This window comes from Marmota flaviventris, chromosome 1 (assembly GCF_047511675.1).
Source record: "Marmota flaviventris isolate mMarFla1 chromosome 1, mMarFla1.hap1, whole genome shotgun sequence".
Classification (NCBI taxonomy): domain Eukaryota; kingdom Metazoa; phylum Chordata; class Mammalia; order Rodentia; family Sciuridae; genus Marmota; species Marmota flaviventris.
The window spans coordinates 137552648-137572093 of NC_092498.1; the positions used below are offsets into that span (position 1 = coordinate 137552648).

The 19446-nt window shown below is 38.1% G+C and overlaps 1 protein-coding gene across 1 annotated transcript in view; it reads left to right on the forward strand.

The window, feature by feature from the left end:
* Atp2a2 (ATPase sarcoplasmic/endoplasmic reticulum Ca2+ transporting 2) overlaps window positions 1-19446 on the forward strand; it is a 56826-nt gene that overhangs the window by 5723 nt on the left and 31657 nt on the right. Inside the window, exons 4-5 of the mRNA XM_027949117.3 lie at window positions 4320-4424; window positions 7398-7536. Of these exons, the coding sequence (XP_027804918.1) occupies window positions 4320-4424; window positions 7398-7536 (244 nt within the window). The remainder of the gene's footprint in view (window positions 1-4319; window positions 4425-7397; window positions 7537-19446) is intronic.

Here is a 19446-nt window from a genome sequence, read left to right on the forward strand (position 1 = left end):
TTCTCTTAGTGTGTGTGTGTTACTGTTATTGGGTGTTGAACCTAGGACCTTGAGTATGCTGGGCAGGTATGCTATACTACTAAGCTATATGCCCAACCCTCTTTTTGTTTTTTTATCTTGAGACATGCACTTGCTGAGTTGCCCAGGCTGGTCTTGAACTTGTGATTTTCCTCCTCAGCCTCCTGAGTAGCTAGGATTACATGTTTGTGCTACCACACCATCCATTTCCTCTTCATAAAAGTTGTTGATGTGCTGGGCTGGGGTTGTGGCTCAGCGGTAGAGCGCTCGCCTAGCACATGCGAGGCCCTGGGTTCGATCCTCAGCACCACATAAAAATAAATAAAAGTGTTGTGTCCAAGTACAACTAAAAAAAATAAAATATTTTAAAAAGTTGTTGTGAATTCTACATTTATTGAAAAAGCATTTAAATGTCCAGAAGCACAGTGTAAATTTGAGGATACAACGATCAAAATGATCGTTCTTTTAAAAAAATTTTTTTTTTTTTTTGTCGGTGGACACAATCTTTATTATTATTTTTTTAATGTGCTGAGGATTGAACCCAATGCCCCACGCATGCTAGGCGAGCGTTCTACCTCTGAGCCACAACCCCAGCCCAAATATACCTTTTTTTGTTTGTGTGGTGCTGGGGATTGAACCCAGGGCCTTGTGCATGCGAGGCAAGTACTCTACCAACTGGGCTATATCCCCAGCCCCTCATTCTTTCTTTTTTGAGGGGATGTGATGCTAAACATCGAACTCAGGGACTCTTAGCTCTACCACTGAGCTGTACTGCCAGCCCCACCTCTTTTTTTTTTGAGAGAATTTTTTTTAAATATTTTTTTTTTAGTTCTCAGCGGACACAATATCTTTGTTTGTATGTGGTGCTGAGCATGGAACCTGGGCCGCACACATGCCAGGCGAGCGCAGCGCGCTACCGCTTGAGGCACATCCCCAGTCCCCGCCTCTTACTTTTTTATGGTCTTGTTTAGAGCTTGGCCTATTATCCCAACTTTAAGATAACTGAATCACAACATCATGACTTATCTCCCAGTTCACAGTTGAACACACCTTAACTTGGATTAAAATTTGCTTTGTTCATTATACATCCTTTTAGTTCCATTTTTCAGTGATGGTCATCAGTGCAAGGCCTTGAGCAGGCTAGGCAAGTGTTCTAACACTGAGAAATAAACCTTGTCTCACAGATTAGTCTTGTGGATAACTATTAAGATACCCTATCCTAACTTGTTATGGGTAATTGGGGATGGGTGTGGTGGGGCATGACTGTAATCCCAGTCATGACTTGGAGGGTCTGAAGCAGGTTTGCAAGTTGGAGGCCAGCCATTGAGACCCTGTCTCAAAAAATAAGGGTTGGGGATGTAGCTCAGTTGTTGAATGACCCTGGATTTGATCCCTAGTATCAAAAAAAGAAGTGTAGTTGAGTGTTCATTAGCAAGTGGTTATTTCAAATATAGTTGGCATATTTGAAACCTAAACTCTCTTGAAAATGTTAGAAGATAGGTACTAAGTGCAGAGTTCAGAGGAAAGAAGAAATGGTTTATGCCTAAAATTACACTACAGTAGCCTTTTCTTCTACTTTCTTTTGCAATTGTTTATGAAGTGTTACTTTTTTGGTCTCTTAGTGTTTGAGTTCATAATACTGCCAGGTTTGTACTAGTAAATATATATATCGAACATCAACTATGTACCAGAGGCTCTTCACAAGAAAAAGGAAATACAGATAATTTATATTCATCCAACCTGTTCTTTATTATCATTATTTATTTTTTTGTTGTTGTTGATAGACCTTTATTTATTTACATGCAGTGTTGAGAATTGAACCCAGTGCCTCACTCATGCCAAGCAAATATGCTACTGCGGAGTCCCAGCCCCAGCCCCCCAACATGTGCTTCAGATTTTTCTCTTATCAGTTGAAAAACCCATGAGACTATTATATTACACTAATTAGGGTTCCTATATTCACCAAGGACCATATTTCACAATAATACACATTTTTTGAAAAGTGGAAGTTTGTTTTTATTGTCCTGTCACTACTTGCCTTCATCCTTTGCTCCAGTTGTTAAAGGATGTTGCTTAAAGTTTGTCCCCCAGGCTTGACTGCCAAGAAGGAAATTCATACCCACTTTAACAAGGTGTGAAGCTTATCTTACAGTTGCTAATGCCTCGCTGACCTTTTGGAAAGGCCCTAGTCACTCTTCATGTTGAGCAAGTTTTCTCCCCTAAGAGCTGATTAAATGTATTATTTCTCTCATGCTCTTTTGTGCAAATGTTTTGAGAGGCTAGTATCAGCAGCTGTGATCCAACAACTATCAAAATTCCTGACTTCCTAGAGAAGTTTTCATTCCAGCATGAGGCCTGGCCTTAACACTAGGAATGCCCTGTTGAAAGTGTGCTGTGGCATTTATCATCCTCACTCTGGTTTTCTGCCTACTCTAGTTCACTGGCTGTCAGTAGAGATTGGCATGTGTCAGAACCTGGGTCCTGGTACTTCTTGTTTTATTTTTCCCTGCACAGATTGATCTGTTAATTCACCATTCCTCTCTTAGAAAATTCATATTTGGCCTTAGAGACAGGGTCTCACCTGAGTTGCTTAGGACCTCGCTGTTGCTCACTATCCTCCTCCTTCAGCCTCCCCTGGAGCCACTGGGATTATAGATGCGCACCACTATGCCCAGTTAAAAAGTGGGCTTTCGTTGTTTACTAGATCTTTTTATTTTATTTTATTTTGAGACATGGTCTTGCTGAGTTACCAAGGGCCTCATTAAGTTGCTGAGGTTGGTGGAACTTGTGATCCTCTTGCTTTAGCCTCCTGAGTTGCTGAGATAACAGGTGTGCACCACTGCACCTGGCCTAAATCTTTTAAAGACTTTCTTTAAAAATATGCATATTTTAAGGTTTTTTTCCCCTTTTTAAAAGTGTCACCAGGCTTTGTGGCACAAGCCTGTAATCCCCGTGGCTTGGGAGGCTGAGGCAGGAGGACCGAGAGTTCAAAGCCAGTCTCAGCAATTTAGCGAGGCACTAAGCAACTCAGTGAGACTCTGTCTCTAATAAGATACAAAATAGGGCTGGGGACGTGGTTCAGTGGTCGTGTGCCCCTGAGTTCAATCCCTGGTACCCCTCCCCCCCCCCCCCCCAAAAAAAAAAAAGCGTGTCGGGGATCCAGCTAAAGGTTTTGTGCTTGCTAGGAAAACCATATGCTGCTGAGCTACATCCCCAGCCCTTTTTATTTTTTATTTTGAGACAGGATCTCACTAAAGCTCCCAGACTGGCTGGGAGCTTGGGATCCTCCTGGTCAGCTGCCTCGGTAGCTGGGATTATGGGCATGTGCTATTATGCCCTGCTTATTAAGCAATATTATTATTACTTTTTAAAAGCCAGCTTTCCAGATTGGATCATTAAGACTAGCAGGTTTTCACAGAAATTCAGTTGGCATCTCAGGACCTGATCCTAGTGAAATATTTACCCATTTTTATCACTCTTTACCATGTTCTTTATTACTAAGGTTCATTGTGTTGGATTTTTTTTTTTTTAATCACTTTCATAGTAGCTTGATTATGATACAAGGTGGCTGTTAACTTGTAGTTCTTAACAAGGTTTGGTTGCATGAACTAAAAGTTTAATCTTCTATTCCTTCTTGGGGCAGTGTTCTGTGTCCAGTTACAACTTTCTGGAATTTTGTCATCTCTGAAGTGTTATGTTGTTATACTAAAAATCATATGGATAATCTTCGAAATACATTCCCACAGAACAACTTTGTAGTAATTCTGAAGTGAATACCACTGAAAATAAGTGGAATTAGCAGTTTATATACTCTAAATTTGAGTCAGTAGCAAAATTGTTTTTACTATGAATTTACATTACGTCTGATGTTATTTGATATAAGTAATAGTCAATTAACTGTTAAAGGTATGGTTAAGAAGTTGTGTAGTTTCAGGGATGGGTACTGGGGATTGAACCCAGGGGTGCTTATCCACTGAGCCACATCCTTAGCCCTTTTTATGTTTTGTTTTGAGACAGGGTCTTGCTAAGTTTTGCTGAGGCTGGCTTTGAACTTATGATCCTTCTGCCTCAGCTTTCTGAGCCACTGGGATTACAGGCGTGCACTACCACGCCTACCTAAGAAGTTTTGATCCCCAAAATTGCTATTAACAAAATTTAAGCTGATTGTTTTTATCATTACATCTTGTGGCGATTTTGTAGGAAAAGAGGGTTAGTCTATCATTCTTTTAGTGCCAGCTGCTTTTGTTGTAAAAGTGGCACTAAGCCTAAAAACATATTAACATATGCCATTTATCTTCTAGGTTTTGGCTTGGTTTGAAGAAGGAGAAGAAACAATTACAGCCTTTGTAGAACCTTTCGTGATTCTACTTATATTAGTAGCCAATGCAATTGTGGGTGTATGGCAGGTAAGCAAAAACTACTGCAGTGCTAAATTTTAGCAATTTATGTAAGTTATTTCAAACTGCACAAATCTTTTATCTTTTTCCTAATATATTGAGTAAAAAATGTCTGTAGAAAATTTATGATTTTTCATTTGTTTAATGATAGATTTTAGACCTGTCATGGATGTCTGTTTTGCTATTAAAATTGCTCAACCTTCTTGGTAACAAGGAATTAAGAACATGGATGAGAAGCCAGGTGTGGTGACACATTCCTGTTGTTCCCAGCACTTGGGAGGCTAAGCCCAGAGGATTACTTGAGACCAGCCTGAACAATATAGCAAGACCATGTCTCAAGAAGGAAAATGGATGAGAGGAGCTACTTAAGGAAACCAGGAAATATGAGGACCAAAATCTGTCTTTATTTTTCCTAGTTGTTTCCTATGATAAACTTTTAAACTCAACGTCATCTTTGTTCTCCTTGGATTTTTAGGTGATTTTAGCTACAAAAATTATTTGAACCCTAAATTGTTTTAAGTATTGGGCTTTGGGGCTTTCGATGGATGTAGTCAACCTCTTTGAGGATTAAAATAGAGTATGCCTGTCACTTTTAAAGTGAAAGCATCTTATAAATGTAGTCCTGTTGGAATTATAAACTTAATTTTTATTAATAAATATATGATGGGCTCATGGAAGCATAGCTTATTTTTTAAGAAATTGTGTTGGGCATTGAATCCAGAGCCTTACACAGGCCACTCGAGCAAGCACTCTACCACTGAGCTACATCTCCAGCACCTAAAAGAAAATTTTGTGTATGTTTCTTTTTTCTTTATTTTACTTATTTGTTTACAGTGGTGTTAAGGATTTAAACCAAGGCCTCATGCATGCTAAGCTGTGAGCTACACCAGATCCTCTCATTTTTATTATTAAGTGATTTATACAATTTATTATGATAGTTACTTCATGCACATTCCCATTTATTTCAACCTTAAAATTATATTACTAGGCAGATCATATTCCCATTTGACAGAAGGGACACTGAGGTTCCCATACACATATTAATAGAAATTCTTGGATTTGAACCCAAGCCCAGGCGGATGTGATCTGAATTCCAAAATGAAATTTTTTTATGAAAGTTTCATAAGACTTTTAGTTTGTCTTTATTTTAAAACAGAGTAACATTCTTTAGTTTTCTCATGTTTCCATAGTATCCTAGGTGGTGTGAGCAATACTAAAAGGTTCTTGCCTTCTGGAAATAAATTATTATGTTAGGTAGTATTGAGGAACCTGTCGTTTCTGACCAGTGTCATCAAAGAAGGTGGTGATGACAAGCAGTTAGGAACTGTTACAGAGTTTTGCAGGTGGAGGCTGGGGAGATGATTTCAGCAAAGGAGGAGAATGAGAATGGTACCAGATTTGTTTGAAGAATGACAGGCCTATTTGGATTTGAGTAGGAGATGTAAATGGAGCGAGGTGGAGATTATAAACTTTGTAGAACTGGGGGAAACCTTAGAAGTACTGTAAGTTATCCTTTTGGTAGTTGTGTTTGTATTTCTCTAAGTCTACTATTTTCTGGGGTAACTGGTTTAAATCTGTCATTGTTTCCCTTTCAGATTCTCTACACTCTAAATATTCCTTTTAATAGTTTGAATTGAGTGGGGGAAGGAGATGTTATTTAGGTGATTTTAATTGTCATCTTTGTCTTCTGGGTTTGAGAGATGTAGTTGATCTAATTTCAATGGACTTTTGTAGTTGGAGCAAAATATAGTGCTTGTGGAACATTTCCTTAACCTTGACTAATCCAGTTTAATTCTCCCTAACAAGATCTTGAGAAGGTGAAACTGTACGATTCATAACTTTAGGGGGTTGGACACAGTGGTACACACCTGTACCACTAGCTATTTGGGAAGCTGAAGCAGGAAGATTGCAAGTTTGAGGCCACCCTCAGCAGTTTAGCAAGACTTTGTCTCCAAATAGAAAGGGGTGTTGGGAGACTGAGACAGGAGGATCGTGAGTTCAAAGCCAGCCTGAGCAACAGCAAGGTGCTAAGCAACTCAGTGAGACCCTCTCTCTAAATAAAATACAAAATAGGGCTGGGGATGTGGCTTGGTAGTCAGTGTCCCTGCATTCATTCCCTGATACCACCCTGCCCCCCCCCCAAAAAAAAAAAAAAAGAAAGAAAGAAAAAGGGCTGGGGATACACTGGGTGGTAGAGTTCCCCTGGTTTTAATCCCTAGTACAGGGGTAGGGGGACTTTGTTTCAAAATTGACTAACTGAATAGCGACAATATTCCAAATTTATTCTTCCTCCAATATTAGAAACATTAGAATTTAAATTATAGTAGTTACATTGATTATGGTTAAATATTCTAATATTTAGCAGTGTGATGATGAAATTCTAGCAGTTCATTGGTCTTTAATTTCTTAGGGTTTGTGACATAACTTGATTTTTAAAAATTCATCACTGCATTTATAAGGTGCCAAAACTTTTGTCTAAGCATTTTACATAAAACTTAATTCTCACAACACTTCCTTGAGGTAGTTGTTTTACAGGTAGTAAAACCTGTGTGTTGTAAAATTTATTCACAATCACATAGCTGTTGAGTGAAACAGCCTGGATTAAACCTAGGCAACCTGACTTTAGACTGTTCTGCCATATAGCTTTTCATGTGACACAGGGTTGATATAAATGGTATGGGTACATGTGGCTGGAGTTGAAGGCTGTGTGCTTAGGAACAGCAGGTTTTGTAACTTCTTTTCCTCATTATAGTTTGTTCCTTTACCCTTCTTGGGGTGTTTATCTTTTCATTTTTAATCCAAAATCATAAGTGCCCTTGTAAAACAATTGGCATCATAAAATGAAATTTTTAATACAAACTTCATTAGTTCATTATTTAATTATTAAGATTTAGATTAAAATTTTAATTCCTGGCCTAGAAATAATACTTGCAGTGGCAGGCAAGTGTTTACTACACTTATCTTTTGTTTTCTTTTATTTAGGAAAGAAATGCTGAGAACGCAATTGAAGCCCTTAAGGAATATGAGCCTGAAATGGGCAAAGTGTATCGACAGGACAGAAAGAGTGTGCAGAGGATTAAAGCTAAAGACATAGTTCCTGGTGATATCGTAGAAATTGCTGGTGAGTCAAGTTTGTCATGTTTTTTGTTTTTTTTTTTCTTTAGGTTGTATATCTGAATGTGGTCTTTTTCTAAAGGCTATTAATATATATTAATACTTGGGGCTAGGGCTATAGCTCATTGGCAAAGTGCTTGCCTAGCATGTGTGAGGCACTGGGTTTGATCTTCAGCACCACATAAAAATTAACAAAATAAACGGCTTCTGTCCATCTACAACTACAAAGAAATAAAATAAGATAATCGTTTCATGTATCAGGTATCAGTTATATTACATTTTAGTGCCATCAAAACATTCTTTTCTTTTTTTTTAATTTTTTTTTTTTTTTTTTTTTAGTTTTAGGTGGACACAATATCTTTATTTTTACTTATTTATTTATTTTTAATATTTATTTTTTAGTTATCGGCGGACACAACATCTTTGTTTATATGTGGTGCTGAGAATCGAACCCGGGCCGCACGCATGCCAGGCGAGCGCGCTACAGCTTGAGCCACATCCCAGCCCCTTTATTTTGTTTTTATGTGGTGCTGAGAATCGAACCCAGTGCCTCACGCATGCTAGGCAAGTGTGCTACCACTTGAGCCACATCACCAGCCCTCCTCCTTTTTCTTTACTGGGGATTAAAACCAGGGACTCTACCACTGGGCTACTCGAGTCCTTTTTTATTATTTTGAAATGGGGTCTTGTTAAATTGCTGAGGCTGAACTTGAACTTACGATCCTCCTGCCCTCAGCTTCCTAAATCACTGAGATTACAGGCCTGACCCCAGAAACATTCTGTTTTCTATAAGATTATTTCAAAGTGTTTAACTACTTCCTTTCATACTGTTGGTAAGGCTTTTTTTTTTTTTTTTTTTGTCTTTTGAGATGGGGTCTTGCTATGTTGCCATGGCTGGTCTCAAATTCCTGGTTTCAAGTGATATCCTCTTCTTCAGCCTCCTGGGTGGTTAGGACTATAGGCATGGCCATCATGCCCAGCAGAAGTGTTTTGTTTTTAAATATGTTTTACTAGTTTAGATGCATCCTAGTTGCTAAAGAAGTAACACTTAAATGTTGATTTGACAATTATAGTGAGCAGTTCATTGGGATACTATATAAGGACTTCATGGTTTATTTCTGTTTTTGATTCTTGGCACAAACATTAAGTCATACTTTTTTAACTATCAAATTGAGTTAAGGGCAATGTCATTTACCGTGAAAGCCATGCTCAGAAACACTTTTATATCATTCTGAGCCAGTGGTCTTGGCCTGGATTGTAGGGATTCACTTCAGAGTGTACCACAATATACTGAATGTCCCACAACCTCAGAGGGGTCTAGTTCTCAACGCTCCAGATCAATACTATTTATTCAAATAGCTCCGAATCAGAATCAACTCGTTTAGGTTCTTTTGTCTTAAAAACATTTTATGTTTGCAATTATGTCGAAATAAAAAGTTTTAAGATGGAGAATTAACACATAGCCTTCCCTTAGGTTCTCCTAAGTTTAATATTCTATTATAGGTGCTTTTTCAGTGTATATGTACATAGGCTTTCTGTTTGAGAATGTATTACAGATCTGATGCCCCTTTACTCCTAACTACTTTAGTGTTTATTTTATAAAATGTACATTCCCTTATCAACCTCAATGCAATTATGAAAATTGACACAATACTATTATCTATAGGCCTTATTGAAAATTACTAGTTGTTACTTTCTTAAAAAATTTTTTTTTCTTTAGTTGTAAATGAACACAATGACTTTAATTATTTTTATGTGGTGCTGAGGATTGAACCCAGTGCCTCACACATGCTAGGTGAGCACTCTTATCACTGAGCCCACAACCCCAGCCCCAGTTGTTACTTTTTTAAAAGAAAAAAAAAATGTGAGGTGGGGAATTAATTGGTCAGAATGGTAGCAGGGTTCAGTAGCACACATGTATAATCCCAGCTGCTCAGGAGCCTGAGGCAGGAGGATTGCAAATTTGAGGCCAGCCTGGGCAAGTTAACAAGACCCTGTGTCAAAAAATAGAAAGCCCTAGGGATGTAGCTCAGTGATAAAGTGCTTGCCTAATGTTCCTGAGGCCTTGGGTTCAATCTTCAGTACCACTAGGTGGGGGGGTGGGGAGCAAGAAAATAGGTCAAAATGAGGAACGTTAGACACAGAGAAGCTATTTTAGTAATCAAGGTAAGAAATAATGAGGGCAAGACATAACTAGGGCAGCAGCCTTAAGAATAATGTAAGATGTTAGGATTTTATGAATGTGGTTCTTAAACAGGCATGTACATGGGAATCATTTGGGGCTACTCTTTACCAGGTCTCAACCCAAAATATTAACGAAATGTCCCTTTAGTGTGGAATTGTAGTCGTGTATTTTGAAAGTGAGCCTCTGATTTAAATGCAAAGGAACAGGTTTGGATCACTAAGTGGATATAGAATCAAAGGTGTTGGTAGGATTTCTAGTTCAGATGACTGGATCAGAGTAACTGAGGAAGACAGGAAAATAATTGTCATTCCATAAACATATGGTAGGTTGGGTTGCAGATGGCCTTGCCTACATATGTATATACAGTTGTTTGGCTTCAATTGCCATTTCTCCAGCTTCATCTGGGATACATTCTCAGCCTGTCAAATTGAGAATATTTTAATGTATTTGGTCTACTATTTCAGTGTATTGGGTCTCCATTAAGACTATAGCCAGCTTCTTTTCTGCCTTGATGGTTTTGGTTTCTTTTTTCCTCTGAATCCTGTTTCTTGCTGGGCTTTGCCTTCTTGGTAGGGCATTCTAACCACCTAGTGGACTGAGAGAATCTTGGAGTCTTTTGGATTCTTCCCCCTCTTATCTTATTTGACACTGAGACCATTGTCTCTACTGACCTCAGAGCACATCCAAGTCCATGAACTCTGTCTCCTTGGTTATCACACCAGTCTGGCTGTTGTCTCACACTGTAACTATCCTAGGGAGGCTCTGGCTTCCCTTGTTGACTTCTTCCATTCCATCTTCCACCCAACAGTCAGTGGTTTCTTAAAGGGCATGTCATCTGTTCATCAACCCTTAGGTGGCTTCCCTATTGCTCTTGAAATATAAAATTCTTTCTTTGACTTAATAGAACTTGCATGTCCCTGCTTCTGTGAATTCATCTTATGCAGTTTGTTTATGCTCCAGGCATACAGGCTTTTTCAGTACCACCAGATTTTCCTTACCTTTTTTGGAAAGTTTGATTAAATCCTACAGACTTTATTCACTTGCCCAATGCATTCATCACATAGTGGAGAAGCTTTGGTTATAACCCTGATCTGACTTTCTGCACACTGTATATTTCCATTTTTTTGTATTATATATATTGCATTTGACAGTTTAGGAACGACAGATAATGGTTGATCCATAGTGTGTGATCTGAGATTTCTAGTCTTCTAGAATCTCTCTTTAATTTATTTAATTCTCCTCTCTCCTGCCCCCAGTAATGGGAATTGAACCTACATCCACTCACTGCTGAGTTACACCTCCAGCCCTCTTTAATTTTTAAGACAGAGTCTTGTTAAGTTGCTGAAACTGATCTAGAACTTGTGATCCTCCTGTCTTAGCCTCTAGAGTCACTGGGATTACAGGTGTGCACCACTGCACCAGCCTATTTTATCTGTTTTTAATGGTACAGTTCTGTGCCATTAAGTATGTTCATACTGTCATACCGCTATCACCACCATCCATCTCCATTACTTTTTCATCATCCCTCAACCTAAAAACCATATATCCATTAAAAACTCATTTCCCATTCTCTTCTCCCTTGGTTCCTGACAATTATTTCCTGTCTTTTAATACTAAAAACAAATTAAACTCAAAAAACCAAGTTGAATATTCAAAAAAGATGAGTTTTAAATTCCTTGTCCTTCATCTCAGGTGAATATAGTATCTGCTACAGGCAATACATACATTAAAATTCATTTCCCTTTCACTAGTTTCTGAATCCTTAATGGGAAGTGTCACCTTCTTGTTGGGTATGTTCTCTAAAATCAGAAGTAGAGGGTAGGTTCAGTTAATGGGAACATGCTTATTTTATTTCGCAGCTTACTGTGTAGAATAGATCATTGCCATCTGTGCATGTGGTCAGTAATAGCTGAACTTAAAATGTATGGATACTGTAATAACTTTGCAAATGATTTTTAACCTTCAACCAGTGCAAATAAATAACTATTCACCTTTTGTAGTTGAAAAATAAGTCTGTGGCTTATTTCCTCTACCTTCAACTACTTATTAGATGATATATAATGTACTTGGTAAATCTATACATAGCGTAGGTATCAATCATTTCAGTTATACCCAGGTCACCATTTATTTAAATGGCTTTACTGAGACAATAGCATGTCATTAGTTTACTCTTAAAGTACACAGTTAATGCCGAGTGCTGTGGCACATGCCTATAATCCCAGCAGCTCAGGATGTTGAGGCAAGAAGATCTCAAGTTCAAAGCCAGCCTCAGCAAGGTACTAAGCGACTCAGTGAGACTCTGTCTCTAAATAAAATACAAAAAAATAAAGCTGGGGATGTGGCTCAGTGCCCCTGAGTTCCATCCCTGGTACCCACCCCACCCCCTGTCAAAAAAAAAAATATACAGTTAAGTGTGGTCACAGAGTCTGTAATCATCACAGTCTAATTGTGGAACATTTTCATCCCCTCGCTATTATGTATTATTTTTCTTTGTATTTAACCTAATAATTCAGTTCTTGGAAAGTGTAGAAGTGAATTTCATTCGGATTTTTTTTTTTTCTTCTTAAAGTTTTATTGTCACCAGGTATGGTGGCACACACCTGTAATTGTAGCTGCTTGGGAGGCTAAGGGATGGTTTAAAATTTGAGGCCAGCATGGGCAACTTACCAAGACCCTGTCCCCCAAAAGAGGGAAAAGTCTTACTGTCTACCTAAACTGAAAGAATAAATGGCATAAATTGAGCTTTTGTAATTTAAAATATATAATAGTTTTATGCTTTTATTTAAACTATAAATTGGGCATGAAAAAGTAATTATATATTGGAACAATGGAAAATATTGTAAAATATTTGGAAGTTGAAAATGTACTGACTTGTGTTCCTGATGCTTTCAGACAGGAACAGACATTTTTGTGGTCATTTAGAATGTTAAGGTTCATCTCCTGTCTCTAAGTGATAAAGTTCTTTTTGCCATCTGTTGGAAGATATCTGATAGGATGATTCAGTTGAGTTTTTGGAAAGTTAGGTTGGATTGGTTTTGGGGGGGAGATGTGGAAAGCATTAAGGAAATTAAATTTAGATGTTGCTATTACTAGTTAATAACCTTTCCAAGGAGAAGTTGTCTTAAGTATGAATTACAACTAGGGTTCACATAAGCATTTGTATCTAGAACACAGGATCCAAATAACATTGATTTGGCAAATAAATATTTGGGAATAATGACTCATGTATTCATCTTCTAAAGCCACAGTAGTTTTACATTATCTTAGTGCCAAGAAAATAGTTCTCTAGATGGATGGAAACCAAAAATAGTAAAATTGCATATGATCTTAAGAAGCGAATGTCAGTATTCTAAAACTTTGTGTTACTTGCTGATATTATAAAAGTGAATCAAGTGAGAGCAAAAAATGTCCCAATTTTAGCATTTGGGGGTTATTTATTGATTTTTCAAGGGCATTGTTTTCTGGATTGTTTAAAACAAAACTTCATGTATCTTGGTAACCTAGGTTGACAGCACAAGAACATAAATATTCTCAAATGACTTTGGTCCTGTAGTGTACTTTGGACTGACTCCTGTTTTTGATTGTGTCATTTCTATCACTTACATAATCTTAAATAAAATTGTATTTGCTTTAGAGCTGTAAGAAATTTATATTCCCTAAAGTGAAGATGAAATGTTGGGCTGTAGTGCCAACAATTTTAAAATATATTCAAGTATAGAATACTTCTTAAACTTCACTAATACTTAAAGGAAGGTATGTTTCACTTTTAATAGTAAACTTGCAATATTGAAATTTGGTAACCACACATGAAGTGGCTTTTCCAATCAGTTTTCAGTTGCGTAAAAGGCAAAGTTGTGAAATAGGTGACTCAATATGTGTAAGAAAATCTAGATTATCTGAATTCTGCAGCTGATTGACCTCTTTACAGAATCAGGTAATTACAGTGGACTCTTCAAGAGAGTGTTCTGGCTCTAGAATATATCTGATTCTAATAGTTTGATCATGAGGCTTGGACTGATTTCACTGTTGGGATTGGAGCAGAGTCTGGCTTTGAACATTCAGCAAATATTTAATCCACATCTGCTGAGCTCCTGGATGCTATAGAACAGAAGGTTGACAAAGATTGTTTTTGGGGCTGGGATTGTGGCTTAGTGGTAGAGTGCTTGCCTAGCATGCATGAGGCACTGGGTTCGATCCCCAGGCACCACATAAAAATAAACAAATAAAAGTATTGTGGCCATCTACAACTAAAAAATATATTTAAAAAAAAAAAGGTTGTTTTTGAAAAGGACCAGCTAGTAAATATTTGAGGCTTTTTGTCTCACATGTTCCATATCCAGTCTGTTTGGCAAAATTTTTTTTTTTTAAATTTAAACTATCTTTTAAAAATGTAAAAATGAGGGCTGTGGTTGTGGGTCAGTGGAAAAGCACTTACCTAGCATGTGTAAGGTACTAGGCTTGATCCTCAGCACCACATAAAAATAAATATAATGAAAAATGTAAAAATGAGAACTTAAAAGACATGGTGGGGGGTGCAGGTTTAGTTGCACATGCCTGTAATCCCAGCAACACGGGAAGCTTAAGGCAGGAGGATCATAAGTTTAAGGCCAGCCTTAATAACTTAGTGAGACCCTGTTTTGAAATAGAAAATGTGGAGGCTGGGGATATAACTTAGTTGGAAGAGTGCTTGCCTTGCATGCACAAAGCCCTAGGTTCAATCCCCAGCACCACAAAAAAAATACATACAAAAAGTGGTGTGGTTTTCGACATAGCATAGAGTGTAGAATACTTGCCTGGCATGTGTGAGGCACTGGGTTTATAACTAATACTTCAGAGGGGAAAAATGTGCCTTAAGATTTAGCCAGCAGTTTGGCATGTTTAGAGCAACACTTTTCTAACTTCAGATGCAGAGAAATCACCTGATAAGGTATCATCACAATGAACAGTTTTGTTCTTAAATAATAAATAGAATCAGAAGCAAAGAGGTATGACCAAGTAAGGTTCTGAGCATGTTTATTCTGGTTCGTTTTCTTCCCTCCTTGTGTAGAATTATTTCGTGGTGAGAAGGATGAGAGAACAAGGGCTCTTTAGAGATGCAGGTTGAAATATCTGTATCCAGATAAAACAGAAAATAATTATTTTTTGTGAATCCTGGAAGCTACATCTGTTTTTAAAACAGAATAATTCTTTATCTAAAGAACTTGTATAGGGGATGGAGTTGTAGCTCAGCGGTAGAGCGCTTGCCTAGCACGTGCAAGGCACTAGGTTCGATTCTCAACACCACATAAATAAAATAAAGGTATTGTGTTCAACAACAACTAAAAAAAAATTACAAAAGAACGTGGGAGTGGGGGCTGTAGTAGAGCATTTGCCTAGCATGTGTGAGACACTGGGTTCTATCCTAAGCACCATATAAAAATAAATAAATAAAATAAAGGTCCATCTACAACTAAAAAAAACAGTTTTTTTTAAAGCAGTATTTTTTTTTTAATTTTAATATTTATTTTTTAGTTCTCGGCAGACACAACATCTTTGTTTGTATGTGGTGCTGAGGATCGAACCCGGGCTGCACGCATGCCAGGCGAGCGCATTACCGCTTGAGCCACATCCCCAGCCCTAAAAAAAAATTTTTTAAAAACTTTCTTAAAGCAGAATAGCAAAATGAAAACAAATCAATGCAGGTATTTAGAAGTAGAGAGTTTTGAGATCTAAGGTCCTTCAGCAGTGTTAGGATATTAAAAACTCAGAAATGAGGCACTCTCGGAGGTCTCTCTAGCCATCAGACCGTGATGGACCAGTCGATCTTGAAACCTGACCTGATTTCATGGGGCTGGCATTTCCTGATTTCCTGTAATTACCTCCTCTCCCTTCCCATGACTCAGTGGTAGTCACAGTACCAGTAAGTGTCAACCTTTCCATTCTTTCCATTGAGATTAGGATTTTAGAAAAGTAGAAGAAAACTACATGGTTTGGGGTTCAGTTTTCCTAAGTTTATTAAAGACGATCACTTTCGAAAACCAAGCAAAGCGCTCAACATTGCCAGAGCTGGGACCATTGCAAGGTTGAGAGTTGTAGGGAGATGGCAGGAATCTGAATTTGGTGGAAACCATAGACATTTATAGGGAATTCTTCTATGAATTAAAGCGTTTTTCACAGACGTATTTGTCCTGTAGCACTGTAACAGAAGAGTTAGAAACACCAGATGGCCTTGAAAATGGAGACTGATTTGAGCCTGTAGTGTGGTTGTATAATACTGGGACCTTGAAAAGTGCCTCACTAATAAAATGAGAAGGAGATAATGGCATGTTTCTTGTGAGCAGTTGAGAGGTTGAAGTAGTGACTTATGCAGCCTTTACAACAAGTACTTGGTATAATAGCAGTGTTCTCGGGCTGGGGTTGTGGCTCAGTGGTAGAGCGCCTGCCTTACACATGTGAAGCATTGGGTTTGATCCTTAGCACCACATATAAATAAATAAAGGTATTATGTCCATCTACAAAAAGAATGATCTAGTCAGGTGCTGTGGTACACGCCTGTGATCCCAGCAGCTTGGGAGGCTGAGGCAGGAGGGTCGCAAATTCAAAGCCAGCCTCAGCAACTTAGCCAAGACCCTGTCTCAGAAAAAAGCTGGGGATATGTGGTTCAGTGGGTAAGTACCCCTGGGTTCAATTCCCAACACCAAAAAAATGATCCAGAAGGTAACTACTGTTAACAGTGATGCATATTTGTTGAATAACCTTTTTAAAGCATGGTTTACTTTTGTAGTTTAAAAAGAAAAAATCATATTGGGAGGTATGCCACATGTTGTACACTCTAACCTTAGGTGGCCCATGGCTGCCTCTACCACATATATTCATGGTTATCATGCTGTTTTTTATTTCTCTAGTATTTAGGAACATGCCTGCATAGAACCAGCCAAGCCAATTTTAAAATCAGTTTTATTTTAAAGTATTCCTTTTGATTTAAAACGTACCCTTTTTTAAAAATTATTTTTAGTCTCACTGTAGAACTTAACTGTTAAGTATTATTAAACCTTATTTAACCCAACTAAGTCTCAGATCTCTTTGGGCCCTGATTTTTTATTGTTTGTTGATTTGTGACATAGTTCAACTTGATAGAAGTCTCTTGATGTTTGTATATTAAAGGAAATGTGTGCGCAAGCATTTTGTTCATTGACAAGTATTTTACTTAGCAATGTACCCAACACACAGTGAGTGGTAGGAATTAGGGAATCATTGGTGGCCCATAGACTCTGCCTTCATGGAGCTTTTGGTCTCTTGAGATAGGTACACCAGAACATAGTGTTGAGTATCAGGAAGGGGTGCTCTTTGTGGCCCATCCTAAGGGATAACTAGCCTAATTTGAGAGTTCAGGGAAATCCTTGCTCTGTAAGGGAGAAAAGAGAGGGGGTGTGAGTACCCAGAAAGCACCGTGAGGAACTGAATTGTGTTTGAAGTTCAGAGAGGAGAGAGTGGTGAGGGGTAGGCAGCAGTTGGTCATGTTATAATCTGTGGTGGGAGACTAACCTATATCTCAAGTCTTGAGAAGCACTTGAAACACAGGAGAGTAGTTTCACATTGGTTTTTTACTTTTGGTACTAGGTATTGAACCCCAGGAGTACTCTATCACCGAGCTACATGCCCAGCCTTTTTATTTTTTATTTTTTTAGACAGGTTCTCCTTTAATTGCTTTGGGTCTTGCTAAATTGCTGAGGCTGACCTCAAACTTGTGATCTCCTGTCTCAGCCTTCCCAGGTGCTGAAATTATAGAAGTGTGACACCACACCTGGCCACATTGGCACTTTTAAAAAGAGAATGCTATCCACCAAATGAGATTGGGGCAAATGTAATCTATACTGTGGTGCTCTATAATGTTATTCCTGCTCACCCAAGGCCTGGAAGTAATAAGCAAGTAGTGAAAATGCAAGTCATAGTTAAATGTGTAAGGATAATTTATTTCGTTATGACTTGCTTTTCCTAGAGCCATTTAAACTTAAAAACAATAGTGAAATTAAAAAAAAAAAAAGAAAGATAAAGAAAAAAATGGGTCTGGGGTTGTGGCTCAGCGGTAGAGCCCTCGCCTATCACATGCAAGGCGCTGGGTTCGATCCTCAGCACCACATAAAAATAAATAGAATAAAGATATTGTGTCCAACTATAAGTAAATTTTTTTTTTTTTTTTTTTTTTTTTTTAATAATAGTGGAGGGAAGGATTGGGGCTCAGTGGTATAGAATGCTTGTCTAGGATGTGCAAGGCCCTGGGTTCAATCCCCAGCCTCAACCCGCCCCCCCCCCCCCCCCCAAAAAAAAAAAAAAAAACATTTAGGGAACAATTTCTGATCTTATATAGTTTTTTTTCTTATAAAAGAGTTGAATAATTCTATTTTCCACTGGAAATTATACATAAATGATTAATAAAGATTTTTTTGAGTGCTGCTTATTTTATTTTTTTTAGAGAGAGAATTTTCTTTTTTAATATTTATTTTTAGTTCTCGGTGGACACAACATCCCTGTTTGTATGTGGTGCTGAGGATCAAACCCGGGCCGCACGCAGAGCGCGCCACCGCTTGAGCCACGTCCCCAGCCCAGAGTGCTGCTTATTTTAAACATTGGTGTTTATATTTTACATAAGTGATGCAAATAGTGTTTCTCATGGCTTATGAACACCTTTGGTTCAGTTCTAAAATGTGACAAAGTAATAATTTCCTTTAAGCAAATTATCCTCTGGGTAACCCTAACCTAGAGTATACTCTGAGGATTTTTGTTTAAAGTGGAAACCTTTATTGTGTTGGCAAAGAAAAGAGGTATGAACTGAGGGAGCAAGATAGCTGAGTTTAAAAAGTGTTAAAGGAAGGTAGTTTAATAACAGATATTCTTTTATTATACCTCCCTTAATCCAAAGAGACAGAAAAACAATTTTGGAGGAAAAACTTGCATAGCTTTCTCTTGGCAAGAGGAAGAATTTTCCACTACCGCTTGCCCTGAGGGCATTGACATGCCCCATCAGGGAAATATTACTGGATGTGATCATCAGAACAATACTGCCTGCTCCTCAGGCACAAACCCTCTGTCTATAATTCACAGAACAAAAGGAAATTGTTGTCTTTGAAAAGTATTCCATGGGTCCTTTTAACTCCTTAAGAAAACCTGCTTCCTAATGGTCAGACCATTCTAAATAGACTTACCAACAGAAAGAGTGAAGCAGAGCCCCACAGCACAGTTAACTGAAGTGTTGGATTAGTTGAGCAAGAAGATTGAAAAACCTGTTTAGGGGGTGGCTCAGTGGCAGAGCGCTTGCCTAGCATGTGTGAGGCATTGGGTTCAATTCTCAGCACTGCATAAAATAAATAAAATAAAGTTATTGTGTTCATCTACAGCTAAAAATATATTTTAAAAAAACTAGGTTCATGCTGCTTTGGCACCTTTCTACAAAGAGGTCAGCTTCTAATGGAAATAGCAATCTATAATTTTTAAGTAGTAGTTTCTCAAATGCTGAGAAGTCAGATATTCTAAGAGTAGAGCTAATGTCCTAGTACAGTGGAAGCAGCATACAGTAGAGGCTGTTCTAAACAAGCCCTTCACACATCTGATCTATGGTTGTGCGCTTTTCCCTTGTGTTAATTTTTTTAGTGATTTTTGGAAAAATTTAAAATGTGTGAAGTCCTAGGTCCTACTCCAAATGCATTGAAAAGGGAGTCCTAGCCAGGTGTGGTGGTGCACACCTGTAATCCCAGC